The sequence below is a fragment of the Mustela nivalis genome (assembly GCF_964662115.1).
Source record: "Mustela nivalis genome assembly, chromosome: 18".
In the NCBI taxonomy this organism is placed as follows: Eukaryota; Metazoa; Chordata; class Mammalia; order Carnivora; family Mustelidae; genus Mustela; species Mustela nivalis.
In genome coordinates, this window is record NC_139037.1 from 48,729,210 (window position 1) to 48,753,538 (window position 24,329).

The window sequence follows — 24,329 nt, forward strand, 5'->3', positions numbered from 1 at the left end:
TATATTGTTTATTGCTCCATGCAATACGTGCCCTCCTTAATACCCTAAGAATGTTCCATAAGCACCAAGTGAGGGGTGCCTGGGTGGCTTTGTTGGTTTTGGCTCAGGTTGTGATCTCGGGGTGGTGAGATTGAGCCCCATGTCAGGCTCTGCACTGACAGATTCTTTCCTTCCTATTCACGTTCCCTCTCTCTCTCAAATAAACAAATAAAATCTTAAAAAAAAAAAAAACCAAACAACCAAAAATGAGGTGATTTCCCTTTTCCATCCCACTGTTGTATTATCTTCCTTGGAAATGTCCCCTGGACACTTTTTTACAGACAAGGAATTCTATTTCTTCTTCTTCTTTTTTTAAGATTTTCAGTAATCTCTACAGCCAACATGGGGCTCGAACCCATAACCCAACATAAAGAGTTGCATGTTCTACCCACTGAACCAGCCCAATGCCCCTGAGATTTCTTCCTTCTGAACAGTCTCATATACTGTTAAATAAGTAACACTTGAAAACTTTTCAAACTACATTCATGTATACATTTTATTTAAATTCTTCCATTATCCTTAAAGGCCAGTCAGATATTTTCCAGAGACAATGTTAGCATGACAGATTCAGAAACGGGAGCAGGGGCAGGGGGGAGGTGGGCAGGCCCCCCAATTCAGTGACTAATTCATGTCTAACATAGGCCCTTAGAGATGCTTGGAGGTCATGCCTCACACCATTTTCTAGAACCAATTGGGCCATTCCAGATTCAGAATGGCCGACAGAATAAGGCCAACATTTCCAAAGGAAGAAAATATCCAGGGAGCCACCACATCACTCTGTCCATCTTGCCTCATCCCAGCCGTCCGCGCTCCAGTCCTGTATGATCCTCAGGACTGTGTTCTTCACAACTGGGCCCTCCAGCCTTGTCGTCATGTCTGGGGCATAATTCTGTTTCATCTCCCTGTGAAGGGTAAGAATGGGGCTTTGTTCCCTCACATTCAGTTTTCTTTTGTGGTCCTAGAGAAGCACACAGAACCCCAAGGACAGTCACCACCCCGGAGACCCCTCTGGTCCCCCACAGCAGACTGAGACCAACCATGCTGCTCTTGGGGAGTCAGGGATGGAGTCCAAGGTTCAGCCTCTTACTGAGTGGTGAGCAGCCCCCACCAGCTCCATTACTCACATTCTGGTGGAGTCTTCTCCCTTACCGGGCTGTGGTTGGTCTGTGTGACCAGCAGTATAAGGTAGAAGTGGTCAACATGAAGTAATCAAAGACCGGGGTCTTTCTTGGGTTCTCTCTCTCTCTCTCTTTCTCCCCCCTTGTTCACTGTCAAGAGCAGCCCTATATGGGTCAGCGTGGAAACTAGACTCCATCAAACTCCAGTCAGGCCCTTACCTGAGGCGTCAGGGAAGACCAAAGGTAGAACCAGCCAGTCAACTGCTTCCATATTTCCGACCCTCAGAAATTTTGTAAGGAAAATCATGTGTTGTGTCAAGTGACTAAACTTTGAGGTATTTTGTCACAGGGCAACAGACAAAGACTACACCAGGTATCATTACAACCTCCACCCACCCAGAATCCACGGCTGACTGAGAAGGTCCCAGTTTCAGGCACAGGGCTTCATGGACACACTTCCTTTCCATCCTCACATCTCCACTGAGGAAGCAGCCAGACCATTTCACAGATGCGGGAACAGACTCAGAAAGGTAAAGGAACCTGTTCAGAGCCCTATGGCTGGTGAGTGGTAATTAATCAGTTAGGACTAGGGTAGAAAGTGAAAGATAGGAAGAATTTAAAATCAAATGGGAGCATCCAGGTCAATATTCCCATCAGGCAGAAGCAGGAGCTAGGGGTTTGATCAGACACTAAAGGAGACTCTAAACCCCAAGGAAATGAGACAAGGGACACTAGCAACTTCTGCACTAGCCTTTTGGGTCCAGAGTCTCCCTCTTTCTGAGGAGCTTTGCTTGGGTGGCTGTTTCTGCACAGGGAGCCCAGCAGAGACTTACAGAACAACCTTCTTTTCCCCCTTGCGCTGCTGGAAGGCCTCCCGCAGGAGCTCTCTGCCCCTGAGCCCGATGTCATTCTTGCTCACGTCCAGGTATCTGAGGCTCTGGTTGTGCAGGACCATGGAAGCCATAGCCTGGCAGCACACAGCGGTGAGCAGACACTTCTCCAGCCTAGCGGGGGAAGCAGACAGTAGACGAGTCACTGTGCCCCACCTCTGAGAGCTCAGCCCATCCCAACCCTCTAAGCCCCAACTCCAAGAAGTTGAGCCACATTACCTCTTTCCAAAATTGTCACCGTGCATTAATTTTGTCCATTTAAAAAATATTTATTTAGAAGTCCCTGTGTATCAGGCTCTGCCCTGGGTGTTGTTGATGCCACAGTAAAGAAAACATCCCCGGCTTCCCGGAATGCATATGTGATTGGGGGTGGGGCGAGGAGGCAGGTCACCAAATAAATCTATTCGAAGAACATAGTTGATTTAACTATTCTAGTGTGCAAGGGGTTCTGGTTCCTCTGTGGACAGGTCCCCCTGTGCTCACGGCTCAGCAGGAGAGGCCGGCCCAGAAAGGAGCCAGGCCACAGGAGAGCACCGCTTATCAGAAATCCAGAGTGGGCAAAAAAGACAAAGTGGTGTGTAGCTGAGCGAAAGGTACAGAAAGGGGGCACTTGGGGTTCCATTTTTGTTTCTGTTTAAATATTATATTTATTTATTTATTTGTTAGATATATAGAGAGAGCACACAAGCAGGGGGAGAAGCAAGCTTCCCGCTGAGCAGGGAGCTCTATGTGGGACTCGGTCCCGGGACCCTGGGATCATGACCTGGGCCGAAGGCAGACGCTTAACCCATTGAGCCATCCAGGCATCTCGGGTCCCATTTTTGAACACAAAGTACAATCTCCCTCGGAGCAAGGCTATGACAAGCAGTGTAAAGCAGACAGGACAGAGGGACCCTGGGGGTCCCTGCGTCTTTTGTGTGTGCATCCTTGGCTTTCTTTCCAGTGGCCTCCCCCGCCCTGTGAACCTCTGCTAGCTGAGAAGTGACAAGCTGGAAACAGCTGCCCAAGCCAAAAGGGCACGCACCAGCTTCTCATTAGTGAGGAATGGCCTGGACCCTGACCCCCAGGGAGGCACCTGCTTTTCCCTCTGCACACCAGGGGAAACATTCCTTAATCTTGATCAGTCACGCAAATCACTTCAACAGAAGGAGGAGGGAGAGTCATTCTAAAGTAATTCTAACCATGAGTAAGACCTGCAGGGGTGTGAGGGCCTTTTTTTTTTTTTTTTTTTTTTTTTTAAATGAGGAGAATAAGCAACAGAAGTCTGGGATCTTCTTGGGGAAAGTGTAGATGGCTTTTCTACAAGACCAGAATCCCACAGAATGAAATCTAGGGGATTTTTAGATCAAGAAGTTTGGGGTGGGGGACGATCCATGAATTTTATACTCAGCCAAGTCACTGCTCATCAGTGAACACAGATTAAAAAAGTCATCTCACATGATCAAAGGCTTAGAGGACACCACATAAATGCTCATCTGGAAATTTGTTTCCTTCTTGAAAATATACTTCACACAATCTAAGAGAGAAATCAATGTCTAAAACCCAAGATTCAGTTTCTGGAGAAAAGGAATCATGACCTGGGCCGCCTGGCGTCTTGGCTGGTAGCACATGGGACTCTTAATCTCAGGGTTGGGAGTTTGAGCCCTAAGTTGAGTGTAGAGATTACTTAAAATTAAAAAAAAAATCTTGAAAAATATTTTTCTTATTATATGTAATATAATTTAAATTATATGTATATGAGAATCCCTAAGTACAAAGGTCGATTTCAGAAGACCAGCCATGTCAGGCATGGGTCCACAGCCAATAAGAGAGTGTGTGAGGAAGGGCAGAAGGAGAGGGAGGAGAATCTCCAGCAGGCATCATACTGAGAGCAGAGCCCGACCTGGGGCTCTATCTCACGACCCTGAGATCGTGACCTAAGCCAAAATCAAGAGTCTGGTGCATGACTGACTGAGCCACCTAGGCGTCATAAAATTAAAAAAAAAAAATCACGGGGCGCCTGGGTGGCTCAGTGGGTTAAGCCGCTGCCTTCAGCTCAGGTCATGATCCCGGGGTCCTGGGATCGAGCCCCGCATCGGGCTCTCTGCTCAGCAGGGAGCCTGCTTCCTCCTCTCTCTCTGCCTGTCTCTCTGCCTGCTTGTCATCTCTGTCAAATAAATAAATAAAATCTTTAAAAAAAAAATCACGAGTTACAGTGAACACTGAATATCCTTAGACTAGCTAATTATAAATAAATGAAATCCATTATCAGGACGAACCTAAGAAACTAGAGAGGTAACAGAAAACAATGATTGTGATGATTTAGTCTACAAACCCAGATTACACTAATAGGGAACAGCAAATGTGGGCAGAAAAGAGGCAAAAACCGTTTCATCCACTGATCACCAGAGAAGAGCTGTTTCCAAATCTTTTCCAAATACTTAATGTAACCATGATACGAATTAAAAATAGGATGAATCTTATCAAATTGCTGTCTGGTGTGCATGTGAGCACCGAGACCATTTAGGAGAAGAAGACAAAAAATTATATGTATATGAGAATCCCTAAGTACAAAGGTCGATTTCAGAAGACCAGCCATGTCAGGCATGGGTCCACAGCCAATAAAGACATTTCTGCTGAATGGAAGACCATTTCCTAGAACAAGGGTCCTCTAAGTGCACCATGCATGGGAGCTGCCTGGGCATGAAGGTCAAGGGCTCAGCAGGCTCACCCCCAGAGCTCCACATGACCCAGCAACCCCACCTCCGTGTCCCCATCTAAGGACCTGGAACCAGGGTCTCCAAGAGACACCAGCATCTCATTCCCTACAGCATGACCCATGGTAGCTACCACACAGAGACGGCCTCCTTGCCCATCAACAGGTGAATGGATAAAGAAAATGTGGTATTTATACACGATGGGATACTATCCAGCCCTAAGAAAGAAGGAAATCCCATTAGATGCACCTGGAGGGCATTGAGCTGAATGAAATAAGCCAGACAGAGAAAATAACAGTGCAATGATTTGCATCTCTAACAACTCCCCAGGGGAAGAAGTTCCCAGTCTGGGGAATCCCTTTCCCAACCCTGCACTGAGGCTGCCCAGTCCTCCAACTAAATGGAGGAAAAAATCCAGAAATGCAAAAACCCTTTCCGTATTCTGCTCAGAGAATTTTACAGACCATTGTCACAAAAGTGGAGACTGGGTAACTCACTCCAGAATCTGAAGGCCAGACTGGGGTTTCATGAGGGCCTCAAAGAGCAGGATAACGCCATCATCCTTCAGGCTATTAAAACCAAGGTCTAAGCTTCTCAAATTTTTGTTTTTATCCAGAGTGGAGACCAGGTCCGGACAGCAGTCAGAGGTCAGGGCACAGTTTCTCAGGCTGCAAAGAAACACGTGTCAAGAAAACCAACCAAAACACCTTTAGATTTTACTCCTTTCTTTTTTTTTTTTTTTTTTTTTTTTGTATAACAGCATTAATAAGATATTACTAATATCACCAGTATCATTCATTTATTTAGATTGTACAAATCAGCATCTTTTAGTATATTTACAGAGGTGCACATTTGTCACAATTTTAGGACATTTTCATCACCCCAAGAAGGAAAACCCTGTACCCTTTCAATTCCTAATTTCTTCCCCCAGCCTACCCCCCAACCCCAGCAGTCTCTATCTGGTTCTGGATAGTCATCCAAACGAACTGAAATCCAAATCTCAACGAGATCTAAAAAAATTGCTTATTTCATTTACCATAATTTTTTCCTAAAGATTTTTACTTACTTGTTAGAGAAAGAGAGAGAGCACACAAGCAGGGGGAGCAGTAGGTAGAGGAGGAAGCAGGATCCCTGCTGAGCAGAGCGCCTGATGCGGGGCTCAATCCCAGGATCCTGAGACCATTATCTGAGCTCCCCGGGCGCCCTGACCGTAATATATTTGAGATGCATCCATATGTAGCATATTTCAATGCACTGTTCCTCTCTACCGTTGAATCAGTTCCATCACACGGATGCAGCACACACTCTAATCACGCCTCAGCTGATCAACGCTTCGGTTGTTTCCACCTTCTGACTCTCGTAAACATGCCGCTGTGAACATCTGGGCACATTTCAGTGGGAACGTACGTTCCCGTTTCTGCTGTGCACCTCTGCTCTGCTCCGCACCTTGCGGAGGAGTCGCTGACTCCCATGTTGGGTCTACGTTTAACCTTGTGAAGAGCTGCTGGACGGTTTCCAGAAGCCCCGCACCGCTCCCAGCTCTTCTCCGGGAAGCTGAAAGTGTCATGGGCTCAGGGATATTTCGTGCCACTTTCTCCGTTTCTGGTTTTACGAGCTAGCACATTTCTTTATGGTTTAAGACCGTCTGAGTTTATTTTCTGTTAATAATGGACAAAAGCACCCGACATCAATGTTCTGAGTCCCATTTCAACGAGTATGGGGGGGGGGCTCCCCACACTAAGAAACAGTTCCCAGACACTCATAGGATCAGAGAAATTAACTCAATTCTGACACTATGCGCAAATCGCCAGATTGCGCAGGCTAAAGGCTTAGTCCTACTGGAAGGTTCTCCCACCTCACTCCCCCCGGACACCGGCCCGAAGCCCAGGCTGCGGTTCCTTCCACTGCAGGTTCCAGCCCCATCCCAGGATGCCAGTCACCAGTCAGGTTTCCACAACCCCTTCTTGGATTTGGTTAATTTGTGGAAGCAGCTCATGGAACCAGGAAAGCCATTTACTCGTCACATTACCATTTTACTGCAAAAGGATGGAACTCAGGAAGAGCAGATGGGAGAGACACGTGGGAGGAGGCATGGGGAGAGGACACAGAGCTTCCGGGTCCTCTCCAGGTGGGCCATTCGCCCAGCATCGCACCCAGAAGCTCTCAGACCCCGTCCTTTGGGGCTTCCATGGTGGCTGCATTACACAGGCATGATTAACTAAATCATCCGCTATGGGTGGCTGGTTCCATCTCCAGCCCCTCTCCCCTCCCCAGAGGTCATGGGGAAGGACTTAAAGTTCTAACCCTCTAATCACAAGGCTGGTTCTTAGGACAGCAACACCCCATCCTTGGGTGCTTTCCCAAAGTCACGTCATTAACATAATAAAAGATACTTTCATAGCTCTCACCACATAGCTCTCACCACTCTCTCCAAGAGTTTAGGGAGCTTTGTGCCAGAAACAGGGACAAAGACCAAATACACATTTCTTGTGTTATAAATCACAATATCACATATCCTGACACATAAGGGAAATCATTTAAAGAATTCACGATTGAGGGGTGCCTGGGTGGCTCAGTGGGTTAGCCTCTGCCTTCGGCTCAGGTCATGATCTCAGGGTCCTGGGCTCGAGTCCCACATCAGTCTCTTTGCTTGGCAGGGAACCTGCTTCTCCCTCTCTCTCTGCTTGCCCCTCTGCCTACTTGTGATCTTGCTCTCTGTCAAATAAACTTAAAAAAATCTTAAAAAAAAAAAAAAGAATTCATGATCAAGATTATGTGCACACACACAGCCAGTTCCGTCAATCACCCAATTCTACTGCAGGGACCCTCAAGAAGAGGCTATCTGGGACTCACACAAGCCTCTGTAGAGGACACGTAGAACACTGTAGGGCGTTGCAAAGCTCTTTCGTTCCTTCGTCCTTCAGGGTATTTTCTGCCAAGCTCAGATGGGTCAGCATCTCATTACTCTTGAGGGAGGAGGTAAGAGTTTTACAGGTAAGCAGTGCGAGCTCACAGTTCTCCAGTCTGGGGGACAGAAACACACAGACAGAATCCACTTTAATTCATGTGCCCGCCCAGATTTTCTTTGCCCGGCACTGAGAGATGAACACTGCCATCTGGGCTCCCCTTTTCGGTGTGAAAAGCCTCATCACACCTCTGTTACTCCCCTCTTAGGGCTAACAAGTCCTGAAGAAGAGGATAGCAGCCTTCCTGTGAGACTAGGGGAGTGGAGGGGACGTGGGTCAGGAGAATGGTTATAGGGATAGGAAGAATGGGAAGGAGACCACTGACAGTTAAAGACTATGCAATGGGTACTGTGGGTGGGCAGTATTCAGACTCACAGACACTGGAGTCTGTGAGAGACAGACTTTTGCAAGCTTTAAAAATCAATGCTCGGGGCGCCTGGGTGGCTCAGTGGGTTAAGCCGCTGCCTTCGGCTCAGGTCATGATCTCAGGGTCCTGGGATCGAGTCCCGCATCGGGCTCTCTGCTCAGCAGGGAGCCTGCTTCCTGCTCTCTCTGTGTGCCTGCCTCTCCGTCTACTTGTGATTTCTCTCTGTCAAATAAATAAATAAATAAAATCTTAAAAAAAAATAAAAAAAATAAAAATCAATGCTCACTAAACAAACAAACAAACAAACAAACATGTATATGCTTTTAAAAAGTTGCTTTAAAGGTGGGCAGGCATTCACTGTAGAGGTCATGGAAACATTTTCATAGTAATGAAGGAAATAGAGGTTAAAACAATGAGATGCTATCTCCTGCTCAGCCGACTGGCAAGGCCAGCAGGGGGAATACAGAGGGAAATGACGGCTGAATGGGGACTCAGAGGTACAGGACAGGGCATTCAGCTGCTGGTGCGACCATAAGCTGGTGCAAAGACGCCAGACATGAGCTGGTGAAATGGAGGAGGGATGTTCTCCGGGACACGGAGACCCCACTGCTGGAGTGTGCATCACAGTGTGTACGCATGCGTGTGTGCAAACAGCCAAACCTCAGTGGCAGGTAGGACAGAAATCTACACTGTTGCATATTTACACAATTGTTACCATTCCTCTGTGACGGGAACAGGGTTCTGAAGCAGCTGAGCACAAAAATGTCCGTGGATCAGAAAAAGAACATGTCCTAGCCGAGGCCACTTGTGTGAAATTCAAAGCAATGTGGAACTGTGGTGCTGTGTGTACATGTGTGAGAGGGGCCTGGGTGGCTCAGTCAGTTGGGCATCTGCCTTCAGCTCAGATCAGGATCCCAGGCTCCTGGGATCAAGCCCCACGTCGGGCTCTCTGCTTAACAGAGAGTCTGCTTTTCCCTCTCTCTCTCTGTGTTCTCCCTCTCTCTTTCTCACAAACAAATAAATAAAATCTTAATAAAAAAGAATATACACATGAGGGGCCTGCTCGGCCCAGCTGAAAGAGGCTATCGTGAAGAGTGGGGCCGGAATCAATACAAATGGTGAGGAAGGAAAACTGCTGGAGAGGTTCTAGGTCATAAGCGGGAGGACAGATAAACCAGGCTCTCTGTAGCTCTGTAGTCCAACTAATGCTCTTGTCCCAGAAGCACTCAACTCACCAAACTCATGAACAACAGTCATGACAACAAGAGTTACGATAGCCTCTCTAGTCGGTCCACTGGCAGGCAATACGTCCCAAATGTCTCCAGGCAGATACTTCTTTTTTTAAAAATTATTTTTATTAACATATATTGTATTATTTGCCCCAGGGGTACAGATCTGTGAATCACCAGGTTTACACACTTCACAGCACTCATCATAGCACATACCCTCCCCAATGTCCATAACACCACCACCCTCTCCCTCCCTCCTCCCCCCAGCAACCCTCAGTTTGTTTTGTGAGATGAAGAGTTTCTTATGGTTTGTCTCCCTCCCGATCCCAACTTGTTTCACTTTTTCCTTCCCTACCCACCACGAGCCCCTCTGCCCTGCCTCTCAAATTCCTCATATCAGGGAGATCATATGAAAATTCTTTCTCTGATTGACTTATTTCACTCAGCATAATACACTCTAGTTCCAACCATGTCATTGCTAATGGGAAGAGTTCATGCTTTTTGATAGCTGCATAGTATTCCTGTGTGTGTGTGTGTACCACATCTTCTTTATCCATTCATCTGTTGATGGACATCTAGGTTCTTTCCATAGTTTAGCTATGGTGGACATTGCTGTTATGAACATTGGGGTGCATGTGCCCCTTGGGATCACTACATTTGTATCTTTAGGGTAAATACCCAGTAGTGCAATTGCTGGGTCGTAGGGTAGATCTATTTTCAACGTTTGGAGGAACCTCCATGCTATTTTCCAGAGTAGTTGCACCAGCTTACATTCCCACCAACAGTGGAGGAGGATTCTCCTTTCTCCGCATCCTCGCAAGCATCTGTCATTTCCTGATTTGTTAATTTTAGCCATTCTGACTGGTGTGAGGTGGGATCTCATTTTGGTTTTGATTTGTATTTCCCTGATGCTGAGTGACATGGAGCACTTTTGCATGTGTCTGTTGGCCATCTGGATGTCTTCTTTGCAGAAATGTCTGTTCATGTCCTCTGCCCATTTCTTGATTGGATTATTTGTTCTTTGGGTGTTGAGTTTGCTAAGTTCCTTATAGATTTTGGATACTAGCCCTTGATCTGATATGTTCTTTGCGAATCTCTTCTCCCATTCTGTCAGTTCCCTTTTGGTTTTGTCAGCTGCTTCCTGTGCTGTGCAAAAGCTTTTGATCTTGATGAAGTCCCAGTAGTTCCTTTCTGCCCTTGCTTCCCTGGCCACTGGTGATGTTTCCAGGAAGATGTTGCTCAGGCAGGTACTTCTTAGCATTAGCATTTGTTACTTCCAAGATCCTTGGCAAGATCAATCCAACTTTTAGGGGTAACTGAGCAGTCTTCCAGCCTATGGAGTCCACATAAAAATGCCAAGCCTGAACTCCTGGGGAAAATGGTACCCACATAGCTGCATATATACCGTCTACTATCCCACATCTTTGTTCTTCATGCAAGAGCAACTCCAGGAAGGATGCTCATCTCCTCCAGCTGGTAAGTGTGCATCAAATTCAGCATCTTAGTCACAAAGTATCAAATAATAGACACTTGGGGCCATAACCAACAGGCACAGGCTTACAACTGGGCTCTATCTATGAAACAGGACAAATTTTACATTTCTCTGTCAAACAATCTTCAAGACAAAGAACTGAGATTTCAGTCCCATGAGATCACAGCTACCATCTTGTTAAGCAAGATTTCCACCTGACATCGACCTTTACCCGACTACTGTGCTGAGCCACCTCCGGGTCTAGCCACCTAAGTCTCCATCTCCACTCAGCTCTGACAGGTGTGAAGGACCAGAGTTGGCTGGTGGAAACAAGAGGTTGCCCAAGCTTTATTAGGATGATGGAACACACAGAAAGTCTGGTGAGGATGCTGGTAAGTGTTTACTGACTCTGGAGAAAAAAGCCCTGATGTGCAGGGTTTGCCGATGTCTAGTGTGATGCTCCCACAGTGGCTGATTCACCGACATGGAGTTGTTAACACACAGTGGGAGCACCCCACTGCACAAACGCAACAACCTCAGGAACACACGCTGGGAGTTGGCTGACTTTGGCTGTTGGCCGACTTTGGCTGTTGGCCAGGTCTCCTGGCCACCTGGTTTTGTACAGCCTGTGAACTAAGAACAATGTGTGTGTGTATCAAGTCATCACATTGTACACCTCAGAAAAAAAAGCCAAATAAAACTAACAACGAGATCAAAAGAAGGATGATAGGAAGACTGCGCATGTAACCCCACCTCGGAAAGAACAGTCTGGGCACCAGGGTCTCGCCAGACCCCAGGCTCGTCTTACCTCAGACACTGCAGATAGCACTGCGGACATTTCAAGGCTGTGCACAGAAACTCCATGGCCTCACGTCTCACTTCCGTGCCTTGTATTTCCAAGTAGCTCAGATACTGGTTTTCAGTCAAAACTTGGATTAAGTCCTCATTCAGCATGGAGGGATGCACACGTCTGAAGCTGGAGAGGGAAGCAGTGCCTGGTTACAATCAGATTTCATCTCCTTACTGAGGTGTGATTGACACATAATAATGTGTAAGCTTAAGCTGCAGGACATGTTGATTGGATCCATTAATATACTGCAAAATGGTGACTGCCTTGGCATTGGGTAACACCGTCATCCTGTCACAAAATTATCATTTCTTCTTCTTCTTCTTCTTCTTCTTCTTTTTTTTTTTTTTGTAATGAGAATCCTTTGCAGGATACCGTACAATATTGCTGACTGCTGCCACATTGCTGATGATCAGATTCCCAGAATTTATTTGACTTCTACCTGGAGCTCTGTACCTTTTGACCAACACCTGCCCATTTGCTCATCAGTTCTAGATTCAATTCATCTAGGAGTACATGAGGGCTTTCCTGTGAGGTCTGCACTGGGTCCTCAGCTTAGTGTGGCCTCCCTGGTTGGGTGATCCTTATGTGGGTTACGTACCTTCCAGGCTTCAGCATCAGGGCCACTAGAGAGTGCTTGATGCCTTCTCCTTAAGATGCAGGTGAGAGCTAATGTACACGATACCCATAATTGGCTTTGCACGGGGCTTGGTGTACAGTGCCCACTCAGTATGTGGGTGCTATTAATAGTCATCATAATAACAGGAGACAAAATTGGTCAAATACTGGCTAGGGACCACGTGATGTCTGGTGGGCTATTTCAAGGAATTCTGATGAGTTATTGGGTTTCTGGATCTTAAAAAGCAGAGAGTGAGAGAGAGCATGTTGTAGTGGCTAGGAGAATGGACTCAAGTCAAGATGTGCATGAGATTCTTGACTCCGGGAAACACACTGGGTTGTTTCCAGGTTGGGGGAGGTGGGTCGGGGCTGGGGTAATTGGGTGACGGGCATGAAGGAGGGCACGTGATGTGATGAGCACTGGGCATTATATGCAAATAACAAATCATTGAATGTTACATCAGAAATTAGTGATGTATTATATGTTGGTTAATTGAATTTAAATTAAAAAAAATTAAAAATCCATATTTTAGGTATGTATCAACAGTATCACCTTGTGCCCCAGTTTGCTCATCTGTGAAATGGGGAAAACAACTCCATTTGTATGTCCTTTTCGGAAAAATGATCTCATTAATGGGTGGAACCTCAAAAAGCAAACAAACCCAAAACTCAGAAAAAGAGATCAGGGTTATTGTTGGTGGTGGTGGTGTCAGAGGCAGGAGGTTGAGGAATTGGGTGAGGGCGGTCAAAGGGTACAGGCTCGTAGGTACCAGATGCAAAAACACTGGGAATGTGCTGTAGGGCCTGAGGACTGCCGTCAGCATGGCTGGGCGGTGTATTTGAGAGTTGCCAAGAGAGAAGATCCTTCTCACCAAAAGGAACTTTGGCCGCTCTAGGAGGTGATGAATATTAACTTACGAAGGTGATCAATCTGCAATACATGCACATCAAGACATTATGATGCACAGCTGAACACTTCCTCAATGTTGTGCATCTGTTCTGCCTCTGTAAGACTGGAAGGGGAAAACAGTACACACGGATGCTTTCTGCAAGTCTAGGTGAGCAGAGAGGGGGTAGAAAAACCAGATGGGGAACAGACTCTTTCGGTGGAATTCCTTCCAGCCAAGGTCTGTTTGTACGCACATGAGTTTTTGCAGTTTACACCCAGGATGTCTCAGAGCCGCAGAAAGAACCTTCACTGACTCAGCCTCCAAAGAAGTGTTGGTCAAAGTCAGGACTTCCAAATTCTCATGTGTCCTAAACACGGAGCAGAATTCTTGCCACCAGAGAAAACACTGGTCACTGCTTTCTGGTCTATGTGCAAGGGAAGAAAGAGAACACAAATTATTGTGAGAGGTGAAACTTGAGAAAATCTACTTGTAAACCCAGGGCTGATGTTCCCAGCCCTGGTTGTGATCACAGAGTCTTTCCAATTCCAGTAAGTCTCTCTCATTAAAAAAAAAAAAATGCCCAGGAATACCACTGCAAGAGTTCTCATTTTATTCCAGGAAGACTTGTGGTCTTAAATAAGAATATCTAGATTTCCCCATGACTTAGGAAGAAAGAGAGTTGTTTTAATCACTTAGGATTTCTATGGGGGCAGAGATTGAATTATAGCTTTATCTTATAGTCTTACTCTTTGCTTATAAAATTATTAAAAAAGAAAAAAGTCTATGTAGGAACAGAATAAGGGAAAAATTAATTTCTTTTGGCATGGTGAGTGCAGGAAAGGAAAATCCACGGCTAGACCAATATGAGATGTAGCTGGACTCTGGAAGAACCTGCTAATTTTCCCCTTCATTTTCCCCTGTGCAGTCTTTTCAGAGAGACTGGCCAAGAGACTCTGTGAGGATTTTTCTTTCATGCTGTTTGTATTAGATAGTTGCAAATGAGGGGGGAACTGCTTTAATAGTCTCCAGTGCACCCAGAAGACTGTAGGACACCTCACTGAAGAAGGTATACACACACATTAAAATAGTTCTAAGATGTATTAGATGAAAAAAGAAAATTTCAGAAAACTTTTTACACTAGCATGTCATCTTCGTTCAGAACGAAATCCCATAAAATAAAACCATGTGCCTTTCCCACCCATTTTAAATGCAAACACATAAAAGCAATACAAAGTATTTTGCACATACTTTAACAATTTTTATAATTATGGAAAGATAATTTTTAAGTAAAATCAATAAAATTGATATTAAAAAAATACGAACTCCATGTATGAGGGTGAGGAAGTGGATACAGGTGGTCAAAGGTATATCAGTTATAAGATAGGTTATAAGATGAATATATTCTAGGGGGTGACTATCAGCTGGGACTATCAGGAACGATACCATATTGTGTATTTGAAAGTCATTTGAGAATAAAAGTTCTCATCAGACACACACACACATTGTAAGTAGGTGAGGAGATGGATATATTAAGTAACCTTATTGTGGTAATCCTTTTGCGATGTGTACATATAGAAAATCACTATGTTGTATGCATAAACGTACACAAGGCTATATGTCAATCACAGCTCCAAAAAGCTGGGGTAAGTATACAAACCCTCTTCAAGAACTGTCCCAAAAGTTATCAACAGATGACCAACATGAAGGAAATTTCTCACCTTTTTTAAAAAAAGATTTATTTGACAGAGAGATCACAAGTAGGCAGAGAAGCAGGAGAGACAGAGGAGGAAGCAGGCTCCCCGCTGAGCAGAGAGCCCAATGTGGGGCTCAATCCCAGGACCCTGGGACATTACCTGAGCCGAAGGCAGAGGCTTAACCCACTGAGCCACCCAGGTGCCCCAATTTCTCACCTTTTAAGAGTTCCGCCAATGTTAGGTTTTAAAATTATTCAGACATATCTCAAGACATTATGGTTAGACTTTGGAGGTCTTTGTTGGGAAGACCAACCATGTGCAACAGGGAGCTGTGGAGCTGCTCATGGATGTGGTGAGAAGACACAGAGTAGTCTTTCCCATGTGATCATCCCATGCAAGAGACCCTAAGGCTCCCTGGAGAGCCACTGGGGGCTATCTGTGATAGAAAGTTAATGTGATGTGATGTGTACAATCTGTGATTGGGCAATTCCTTTTCTAAAAATATACCCTATGGGGCACCTGAGTGGCTCAGTGGGTTAAAGCCTCTGCCTTCGACTCGGGTCATGATCCCAGGGTCCTGGGATTGAGCCCCACATTGGGTTCTCTGCTTGGTGGAGAGCCTGCTTCCCTTTCTCTCTCTCTGCCTGCCTCTCTGCCTACTTGTGATCTCTGTCAAATAAATAAATAAAATCTTTAAAAATATATATACCCTAGCACAGGGGTCGGAAAACTTCTTCTGTAAGTGCCAGCAAATATATTAGGCTTTCATAGCCCAAGCGATTTGTGGAAGCCTCTCAACTCTGGCATAGCCATGTGGTGGCAGTTGGAACAGCTGTCATAGGCAAGCATGGCTGACATCCAATTAAGATTTATTTATAAAAACAACCAGGCTTAATTTGCTTACCTCTGCTTACCGGGCACTCACATGTACCTGATGAAGATGGGGCACCGTTTGACGTGACAACGAAGAGAGCAGAACCTAGATGTCCCCTAACTTCAGAAGAGGTCCATGTGATTTATCTAGCCATGTATCAGACTATTAGAGGATATTTAAAAAGAATCTGACAACAACCCATCAACACACTTACGTTATGCTGGCTTTCATGGAAAAAACCACGTGTCTGGAAGAGACTACGGCTTCTTTACATAGAGCAACTAGGGAATGAGAGAAGCACTCTAATTTTGCAGCAAAAAGGATTGTGCTCCCTCCTGTGACTCAAATCCCCAGCCTAAGTCTAGTTTTCTGGCTTTACATCATAGCCATCAGAGGTCCAATTTCAGTTTATTTCAGTTTCCTGGGGAATGGCTGTGTGACCTTGGACAAGTTACAAATCTACCTGACCTCCATTACTTCATGGTGCCCATTGGCAACGTTTAAAGGAATAATTCACATAAAGTAAAAATACCTGGCACTGTGTCTGGTATAGAGCAATGGCTAAAAAAAATATGAACCAGTATGAGAACTGTACGAAAAAATGAGTGGTCAGTACAAACTGTCGCTTTTTAAGAAAAAATAAATTCACTATACTTGTTTAAATATAGATCTTCTGTGAGAGTTTCAGTGGAATGGTGGGAATAAAAATCACATTAGTAATTGTATCTTGTTTTTATTGGTAGGAGCTAAAGGCTGGGACAGGCTTGGTGTATCATGCATATCATGCATGCACTTAACCTTCAAAAAACCTTGTACCATTTTTTTTTACCTTTTTTAAAATTAATTAATTTATTTTCAGAAAAACAGTATTCATTATTTTTTCACCTTGCACCATTTAAAAAAAATCATTTACTCATGAAGAAACAGCGACCCAGAAAAGTTAAGTGAACTTGTCCAAAGACGCACAGTTAGTTCTGGGAGGAAATGGAGAACTCAAACTCTTGCCCAGGAAGCCAGGACACCCACTCCAAATCACAGCGGGGAGTAGGGAAGAAACAGTGACTAGAAATGGTGTTTTCAAGGTGTTTGGTAGGAAAATAAGAAGGGAGATGTGACAGTCCCCTGATGAGGACAAGTGGTTTTCAGTTCTTTTTTCACCATCTAAAAATGGAAGTGATGTTTTTGCATTGAAAGGAAATCTCCCTTGGAGCTGCACTGCCTGATACAGCAGCCACTAGCTACATGCGACTGCTCAAATTTAAATTAATTGAAGTTAAATAAGATTTGAAATGCACTGCCTCAGTCCCAAGAGCCGTAGTCCAACTGTTCCTGGTGTCACATAGCTCGTGGATTTCCACCGTGATAGAAAGTCCCATTGGACAGCACTTCCCTAGGGACTGGCAAGGTGGTGATATGCAGAAGTGGGGATGACAGGTGTAATAAGGTCCCCACATATAAGGGAGGGGAGGGCAGGCAGGATAGAGATAAGGAAAGTGAACAAATCATCTTGCTTCCAGGATTCTCCCAGTTTTAGCACGGAAATCTGCATCCTAGCAGCACCGTGTGTGAGGAACGACCTCAGGACAGCTGGTCGCCCTGAATGCCTGGGGAATGGTAGGCAAGATCCCTGGGAAACACAAGCTGCCAAAGGAGAGATGAGAGCACTCACTCAGCAGAATGGAGGGGATCCAGGCTGAGTGTGCCCACGTGGGGGATAGTCAGGGTCATAGTCAGTTCTAGAGCCCGCAGACGTTGACAGTACTTAAGACAAAAGGCAGACACTTGCATGTCTTTCTTCTTGCTGATGATCAAAGTAGCATTCTGACAATCGCTTAGGGTCTGACGCACAAATGCCTCCTCCTGGATCTCATGCAGACAGTAGAACAGCTGCGGGACACCGTGGTGCAGTGTGGGTGGGCTACATTCATGCAACAGGGCTGCCACTTTCAGCAACTTCTTCTTGTTGCCCAGGGACAGCTTGCATCCAAATGACTTCTCTGCAGCTGAAGCGCACTTTTCATTTAAAAGGCCAAATAAGAAGAGCCCCATCTGAGCAAGGTAGTTTTTCTTTCTTCCGGGATATGCTATCAGGCGTATGATCTGAACACGGTCCAACACCCGGAAATTTCTGAGTCGTTGGGGGAAGCACAGAACGTACAAGAAGGCAGCAAAAAACTCCTGGAAGCTTAGAATGGCAAATGCATAGCGGTCTCCATCACCTGCCACCCTTTGAAAAATATTCATACGGAGAAAAGTAGCAACAGCGGTCTCATCCAGCTTGGCCTGCTCAAGGTCTTTCGTGTCAAACACCCATCTCATGTTCCACATGCCCTCTGCGGCCAAATAACACAGACCTGCCAGTCGTGTCTGATGAGTGTTTCTGGGAGGGCTTCCAGGCTTGGTGGCAAAGAAGCCAGACAGATACTGGACAAAAACAGCTGTGGCATTTGGATATGCCTGTGCAAGGTCTGCTCCTCTCTGCATCTGCTGTCTCAGACAGGAACACACCATCCAGCAAACTGCAGGGACCTGACACATGGAGAAGAGAACTGTGTTTCCCGTGACAAACCTCAAGGCTTCATCAGCATCCCTCTTGTTTCCAAAATATGTCCTGAAGTACTTGGCTCTCTCTGCCATACTAAACCCCATGAGTGTTATGAAAGAGGGGTGTTTCAGGAAGGGCTTGAGCTTCCTCCAAGATGTGAACCTGAAGGTGATCAGTAAGGTGGCTTCAGGAAGCATTCTTTTGCTCAGCAGACTAGCCAGGAGGACAGGCCCGGGCAATTTCTGGATCCAGTCATCACTCAGGTCAGCTGGTCTATCCGTGAGGGTCAGTGACACTTCCTCAAAGCCATCAAAGAGGAGCAGAAGTTGGTCTGGTTTGGACATAATCTTGGACATGAGAGACCGTGACCCAGGCCACTTATGGGCAATCAGCTCTGCGAAGCTCTGCTCGTCCACCTGAGCCATTTCCTGGCAATGGAAGTAGAAAGCACACCGGAACTTGTGGCGGTAGAACTTGTTTTCTGCCCACTCCAGCATCACCTTTTTGGCCAAACTTGTTTTTCCAACCCCGGCGACTCCCTGTAGGACCACAGTCTTGGGCTGTTTGGCTTGAGGTCTTTTGGGAAGAAAAAGGCATGGTAAGAACCTCTCGTGTCTCTCTATGTCTTGGTAGAAGAAGTCTGCATGGCTCCCAGACCAGGTGGTCATCGTCTGCATCATGGAATACTCATTCGTCACGTGCACTTTGTACTCCTGTATTTTATCTAGATTAGCAGGGTGGGAGAGAGACAGAGTACAGGGTCAGAGTTGTGTACGAGAACCAATTGAACGAGAAGAAAGCTAACCTTGACATCTACATCAAGCCCCATAACACACCTGCACACACCATGCTCTTTTCCTGACAGCCCTGCACCAATAAAGAAGCCATGAGTAATCAGAAAAGTCAACTCGTAGTGGCTTAAACGGAGAAGGACTGCTTTTTCCTTAAGAAATAGGGGGATCTGTGTGTAAAGCTGTTGAAATGGGCAGGGTGGTTCTGTAGCTTCAGGGCCAAGTAACACCACATTTCTGTAAGTACGACCTCTGCACCTCTTGCCTCATGATGAGGGGATTGCTATTGTAATTATGTCATCATTATGTCGTGAGTTATATTTGCACTCAAAGCAGAAATCGTGGGGAGAAGGGACATGTTCGCAGCTCATGTATACTTCCATCGGTACAAACGGAAACACTCAGGAGGCTTCTACTTGTATCGCATGGCCTAGAGCCATCAGATGGATAACCCCAACTTTAAGGAAACCTGGAGAAAAAGTATTTCCCTTAGGGATGGGTCCACTTTATCCCTAAATAAATTGGATTCTGTCAACACATGAGATGTGGGGTAGGGAGTTAATAGGATCTGTCACAGCCTTTATCTCAACCTGTGATTCTCTCTCCCCTCCTATTAACAGGAAACTTTACAAATTATACATGATGTCTGACTCTGACTTCCTTCCCTCCACCTCCAGCTGACAGATAGGAGGAAGCTTACTGCAAGTTCAAGGTCTACTTACTTATTGGGTTTATGAGGGTAAGCAAATCACAGAAGCTCTAAGCCTCAAGCCTGCCATCTCCAAAATAAGTAGACTTCACAACTCTGGCTCAGACTGTGGTGTCAGAACCATCAGCCCTCTAGTGTTTGTTGAATGGCTAGACTGGGGATCCCATACCCAACTTTCCGTGTGCTTTCCTAACAGATTAGAGTGTTGCCCTGGGGCCCTCAGTTCCTTTTGACCTCATCTGTTCATACAACCTGACTGGGAAGTGCAAACTTGATTCACATGAACATAATTCTTTCTAGAATCCAACTTTTGATGCTTCAGGATGGTGGAGTGGAGAAGAGGAGGGTTTAAGGTATTTGCTGTATTTTTAAAATTTATTTATTTTATTTATTTATTATTATTGTGTTTGTTTTTGTTTGTTTTTGTTTTTTTTGTTTTTTTGCCTACCAACTGTTCCCATCTGGCAATAGCACTCCAGTGGTTCTTTGGAAAACCACCCCTTGACACTCTTGGTCTGTTCTGTTGGGCTGTGGGTGGCTCTACCACCAAGCTCTCTCTGAAGTATGTGGGCCAGTCTTAACCAACCAGGGCGCTTCATCATTTCATTCATTGTTGAGCTCATGACCTCAGTTCATTCAGCTGAATCAGTTCAGCGATGAGTGCTTGGAGAAATGAGAAAATATTCCTCTTTCTGCCAATGGTGGTAAGCAGGCACAATGTATGGGTGAGGTAGCTGTGGCCAAGATGGCCACTGTGATAGGAGGGACCACTCAAGGCTGAGTCCCACGGAAAAAGAGGGAGCCAGGAGAAAGACAGAAGTGATGTCTCTTGACATTGTTCGATGCCTCCCGCTGGGCTAGTGGCTGGACTTCTGAGTTAAGTGTGTCTGTAACTACTCTTTTTTTTCTTAAAATTCTGATTCATTGAACAGACACTGACATACTAATTTACTATCAGTCTCTCCCCAGGAACTGAGCTTCTTACCCCAACCCAAAGCCCATTTTCCTCCAGGCTTTGTCAAAATGCCAGCACATACCAGATTCTCCTTCCTCCAAATTCAATGGCATTTCTCTTGGGTTCAAGTCCTCGAGCTCCAGGTTGGGTAGAATGTCTGGAATAGACAAGAAAGGAGACTGTCACACTGGAATGACTGACAAGATAGGGAAAGCCACATGGAAGCAACAGGCCCTTTCAGGTTAGGATCCCAGAGTCCCATTCTCTCACCACCTTAGTCCAGGGTGAAGAAAATGGCCTAGGCTCCACCATGATGCTAGGAAGTAAGAAAATGGTGCTGTTTTAGGATGTACTGAAGAAGTATTCAATAACATAAACCGATAGGTCATCCAAACACAGAGGGAATGATATACACAAACATACATGCATATGTGTGTATGACATACATGCACACTTTAAAATCTATGAGTGTGCTCATATATGTGTGCATGTGTCTGTGTATGTACATATTTAGATGTATATAAAAATAATCATGTGTGTACACACATACATAGTCACTAACTCCTCTTACTTGGGCTATTTAAGTTCTATAAAATTACTGTGAATATTCAAATAACCAATACTGCACCCCCATGAATACAGGGTTAGATTCCTGTAGCCTCTGCTTACAACATTTCGGCTCTTCAATGGATAACCATGGTCTACGTGTGTTTTTGTTCAAAGAAATCTTATTCAATATGTATTATTGATTCATGAACATCCCTTCACCGCCACACTTGGGGGACAGGTTAAACACCAATGAGATACACAGAAACATAAATAAGTGACACCAAATAGACTGTGGAAAGGACACTTATTTACAGGATGAGGGCACAGGTCAGAAGGCAGAGCACTGCTTTATTCAGCTGCAGCTGGGACCATCAGTGTCCAATTTTTCTCCAACCTACATGTCCATAAATGACTATAAAAGTGCCACAATGACTGATTTTGGAGTTAAAATAAATTTCAGTGAATAGGCAAATTCACAAACATGGAATCCATCAATAATGAAGATAGAGTATATACACATACCAGATAAGCAGTATCTGGTTAAGTTTTTTAAAACTATGCTAATGTGATGGTCTTTGGGTTTGGGGGTCAGTCATCATCATACTCCACTATTTGCCTTCTTGTTCAGGTGGCCAGTATGGGTACTCAGTAAAGTATTTAGTTCTTTAATACTCAAACCCTTTCCCATTTTTAAAAAAGATTTTGTTTATTGTGGCCATGGCAGCCATGGCCATAATAGCCAAATGTAGAAGGAACAGAGATGCCTTTCAACAGACAAATGGATAAAGAAGATGTGGTGCATATATAAAATGGAATATTATTCAGCCACCAGAAAGGAAGAATACCCATCATTTGCATCAACATGGACGGGACTGGAGGGGATTACACTGAGTGAAGTAAGTCAAGCTGAGAAAGACAATTATCATATGGTTTCACTCAGGTGTGCAACATAAAGAATAGTGCAGAGGATCATAGGGAAGGGAGGGAAAGGGATGGGAAGAAATCAGAGAGGGAGACAAACCGTGAGAGACTCTGGGAAACAAACTGAGGGTTTCAGAGGGGAGGGGAATGGGGGGAGGGGGTAAGAGAGTGATGGGTATTAAGGAGGGCATGTGTTGTGATGAGCACTGGGTGTTATATGTAACTAATAAATCATTGAACTATATAAAAAACTAATGATGTACTCTACAGTGTCTAAATAAACATAATAAAAAATTTTTAAAGATTTTATTTATTTATTTGCTAGAGAGAGAGTGAGAGAGAATACAAGCAAGGGGAGTGGCAGGCAGAAAGAGAAGCAGGCTCCCTGCTGAGCAAGGAGCCCAATGTGGGACTCGATTCCAGGACCCTGGGATCATGACCTGAGCCGAAGGCAGCTGCTTAACTGACTGAGCCACCCAGGTATCCCCCCAGCCCCGTTTTGTATACCAGATTACTACTCACAATTTAGCTCCATCTGTACCCGAAGACACAATTCTGTCTGGTTCATCTTGGCAAATATGTCATGAGTCACATCCCAAGCTAGTCGTCCAGGGAAGAACTCCACCAAGAGATGAACCATCTCTCCCCATCTGGCTGTCTTCACCTGGTCCCAGGTGATCTGGACTGATCCAGGCCTGGGGTTCTCATCCACTAAAAGCTGCTTGAATGTTTGCAGCCCCTCCATGCTTAAATAAGCCATGTACAGCATGACTCCATTTTCAAAAGGAGAGTTGGAGGAGGCAGAGGACATCAAGGATGAGATTAAATAACAAGGAGAAGGAGTGCTAGAAGAGGAAGAGGAAGAACAGGGGGAAGACTGAGAGGAAGAACTGGAGGAAGAGCAGATAAAAGGGACAGACTTCAGATTCACATCACTCATCTCCACTCAAGACGTAGAACCTTTGTGCCAGTGATGACGACAATCAGTCGGAAGAGACAACAGACAAGACCTGTGGAGACATGAAAATATAAATAAATGAAAACCCACTCAAGAAGACAGATTTATCTAATCCATATCTGGTAGAGTATACAATGCACCAGATATTCTCTTTAGCTCCTTTCCCCCTCAAGGTTCTTTGCTTGTGGAAAAACCTAAGGACCTGTCCAGTATTCAGGCTTAGGGTTTGGACTTAAATCCATTCTGTAGCTTTTATTCTTGATGTCATGTATTAGCAAGGTAAGTGGCCAAATCACAGCACCTCTCTGCTTCTTTTTTGATCTTTGATCCTGGACCAGAACATACCTGTTGATGGGAGTGTGAGGATTCTGAAAGAGACAAATCTATAGGTACACTTGGAGCTGTGCCAGGCACATAATAGCTAATAATTATTTGGGGCTTACATGTATGCCACAGTTACTTTATTATTATTATTTTATTATTATGTTACATTAGTCACCATTAGTACGTCATTAATTTTTGATGCAGTGTTCCAAGATTCATTGTTTGCGTATAACACCCAGTGCTTCATGCAAAACTAATATCCTCCCTAATACCTACTACTGGGCCAACCCCATCCCTTCACCAACTGCCTCTCTAAAACTCTGTTTGTTTTTTGGAATCCAAAGTCTTTCATGGTTGGTCTTCTCTTCCGATTTCCTCCCCTTCATTTTCCCCTTCTTTCTTCCAATGTCTTCCATGTTATTCCTTATATTCCACAACATAGTGAAGCCAAATGATAATTGACTTTCTCTGCTTGACTTATTTCACTCAGTGTAATCTTTTCCAGCCCCGTCCATGTCGTTGCAAATGGTGGGTATCATCCTTTCTGATGGCTGAGTAATAGTTCATTGTATATATGGACCACATCTTCTGTATCTATTCATCTGTTGAAGGGCATCTTGGCTCTTTCCACATTTTGGCTATTGTGGACATGGCTGCTATGAACACTGGGGTGCATATGGCCCTTCTTTTCACTTTATCTATATCTTTGGGGTAAATGCCCAGTAGTGCAATTGCTGGGTCATAGGGTAGCTCTATTTTTAATTCTTTGAGGAAACTCGACACTGTCTTCTTGTGGGGAACAGACTGCAAGTTGACACGGTCCTTGCAGTCAAAGGAACTTTACCAAGGGCTAGCTCTCGCAATCCCTGCAAGTCACT

General features: G+C 45.0%; 1 protein-coding gene across 1 annotated transcript; it reads right to left on the reverse strand.

The window, feature by feature from the left end:
- Window positions 1-1,986: 1,986 nt before the first annotated feature.
- Window positions 1,987-22,914, reverse strand: LOC309853293 (NACHT, LRR and PYD domains-containing protein 8-like; the record flags this gene model as incomplete). Its single annotated transcript, XM_082711132.1, has 7 exons — window positions 1,987-2,161; window positions 5,241-5,411; window positions 7,597-7,767; window positions 13,445-13,555; window positions 17,369-18,968; window positions 20,782-20,856; window positions 22,692-22,914. 7 exons carry the CDS (start codon window positions 22,912-22,914, stop codon window positions 1,987-1,989), a joined length of 2,526 nt encoding a protein of 841 aa, XP_082567258.1.
- Between the last annotated feature and the right edge of the window lie 1,415 nt (window positions 22,915-24,329).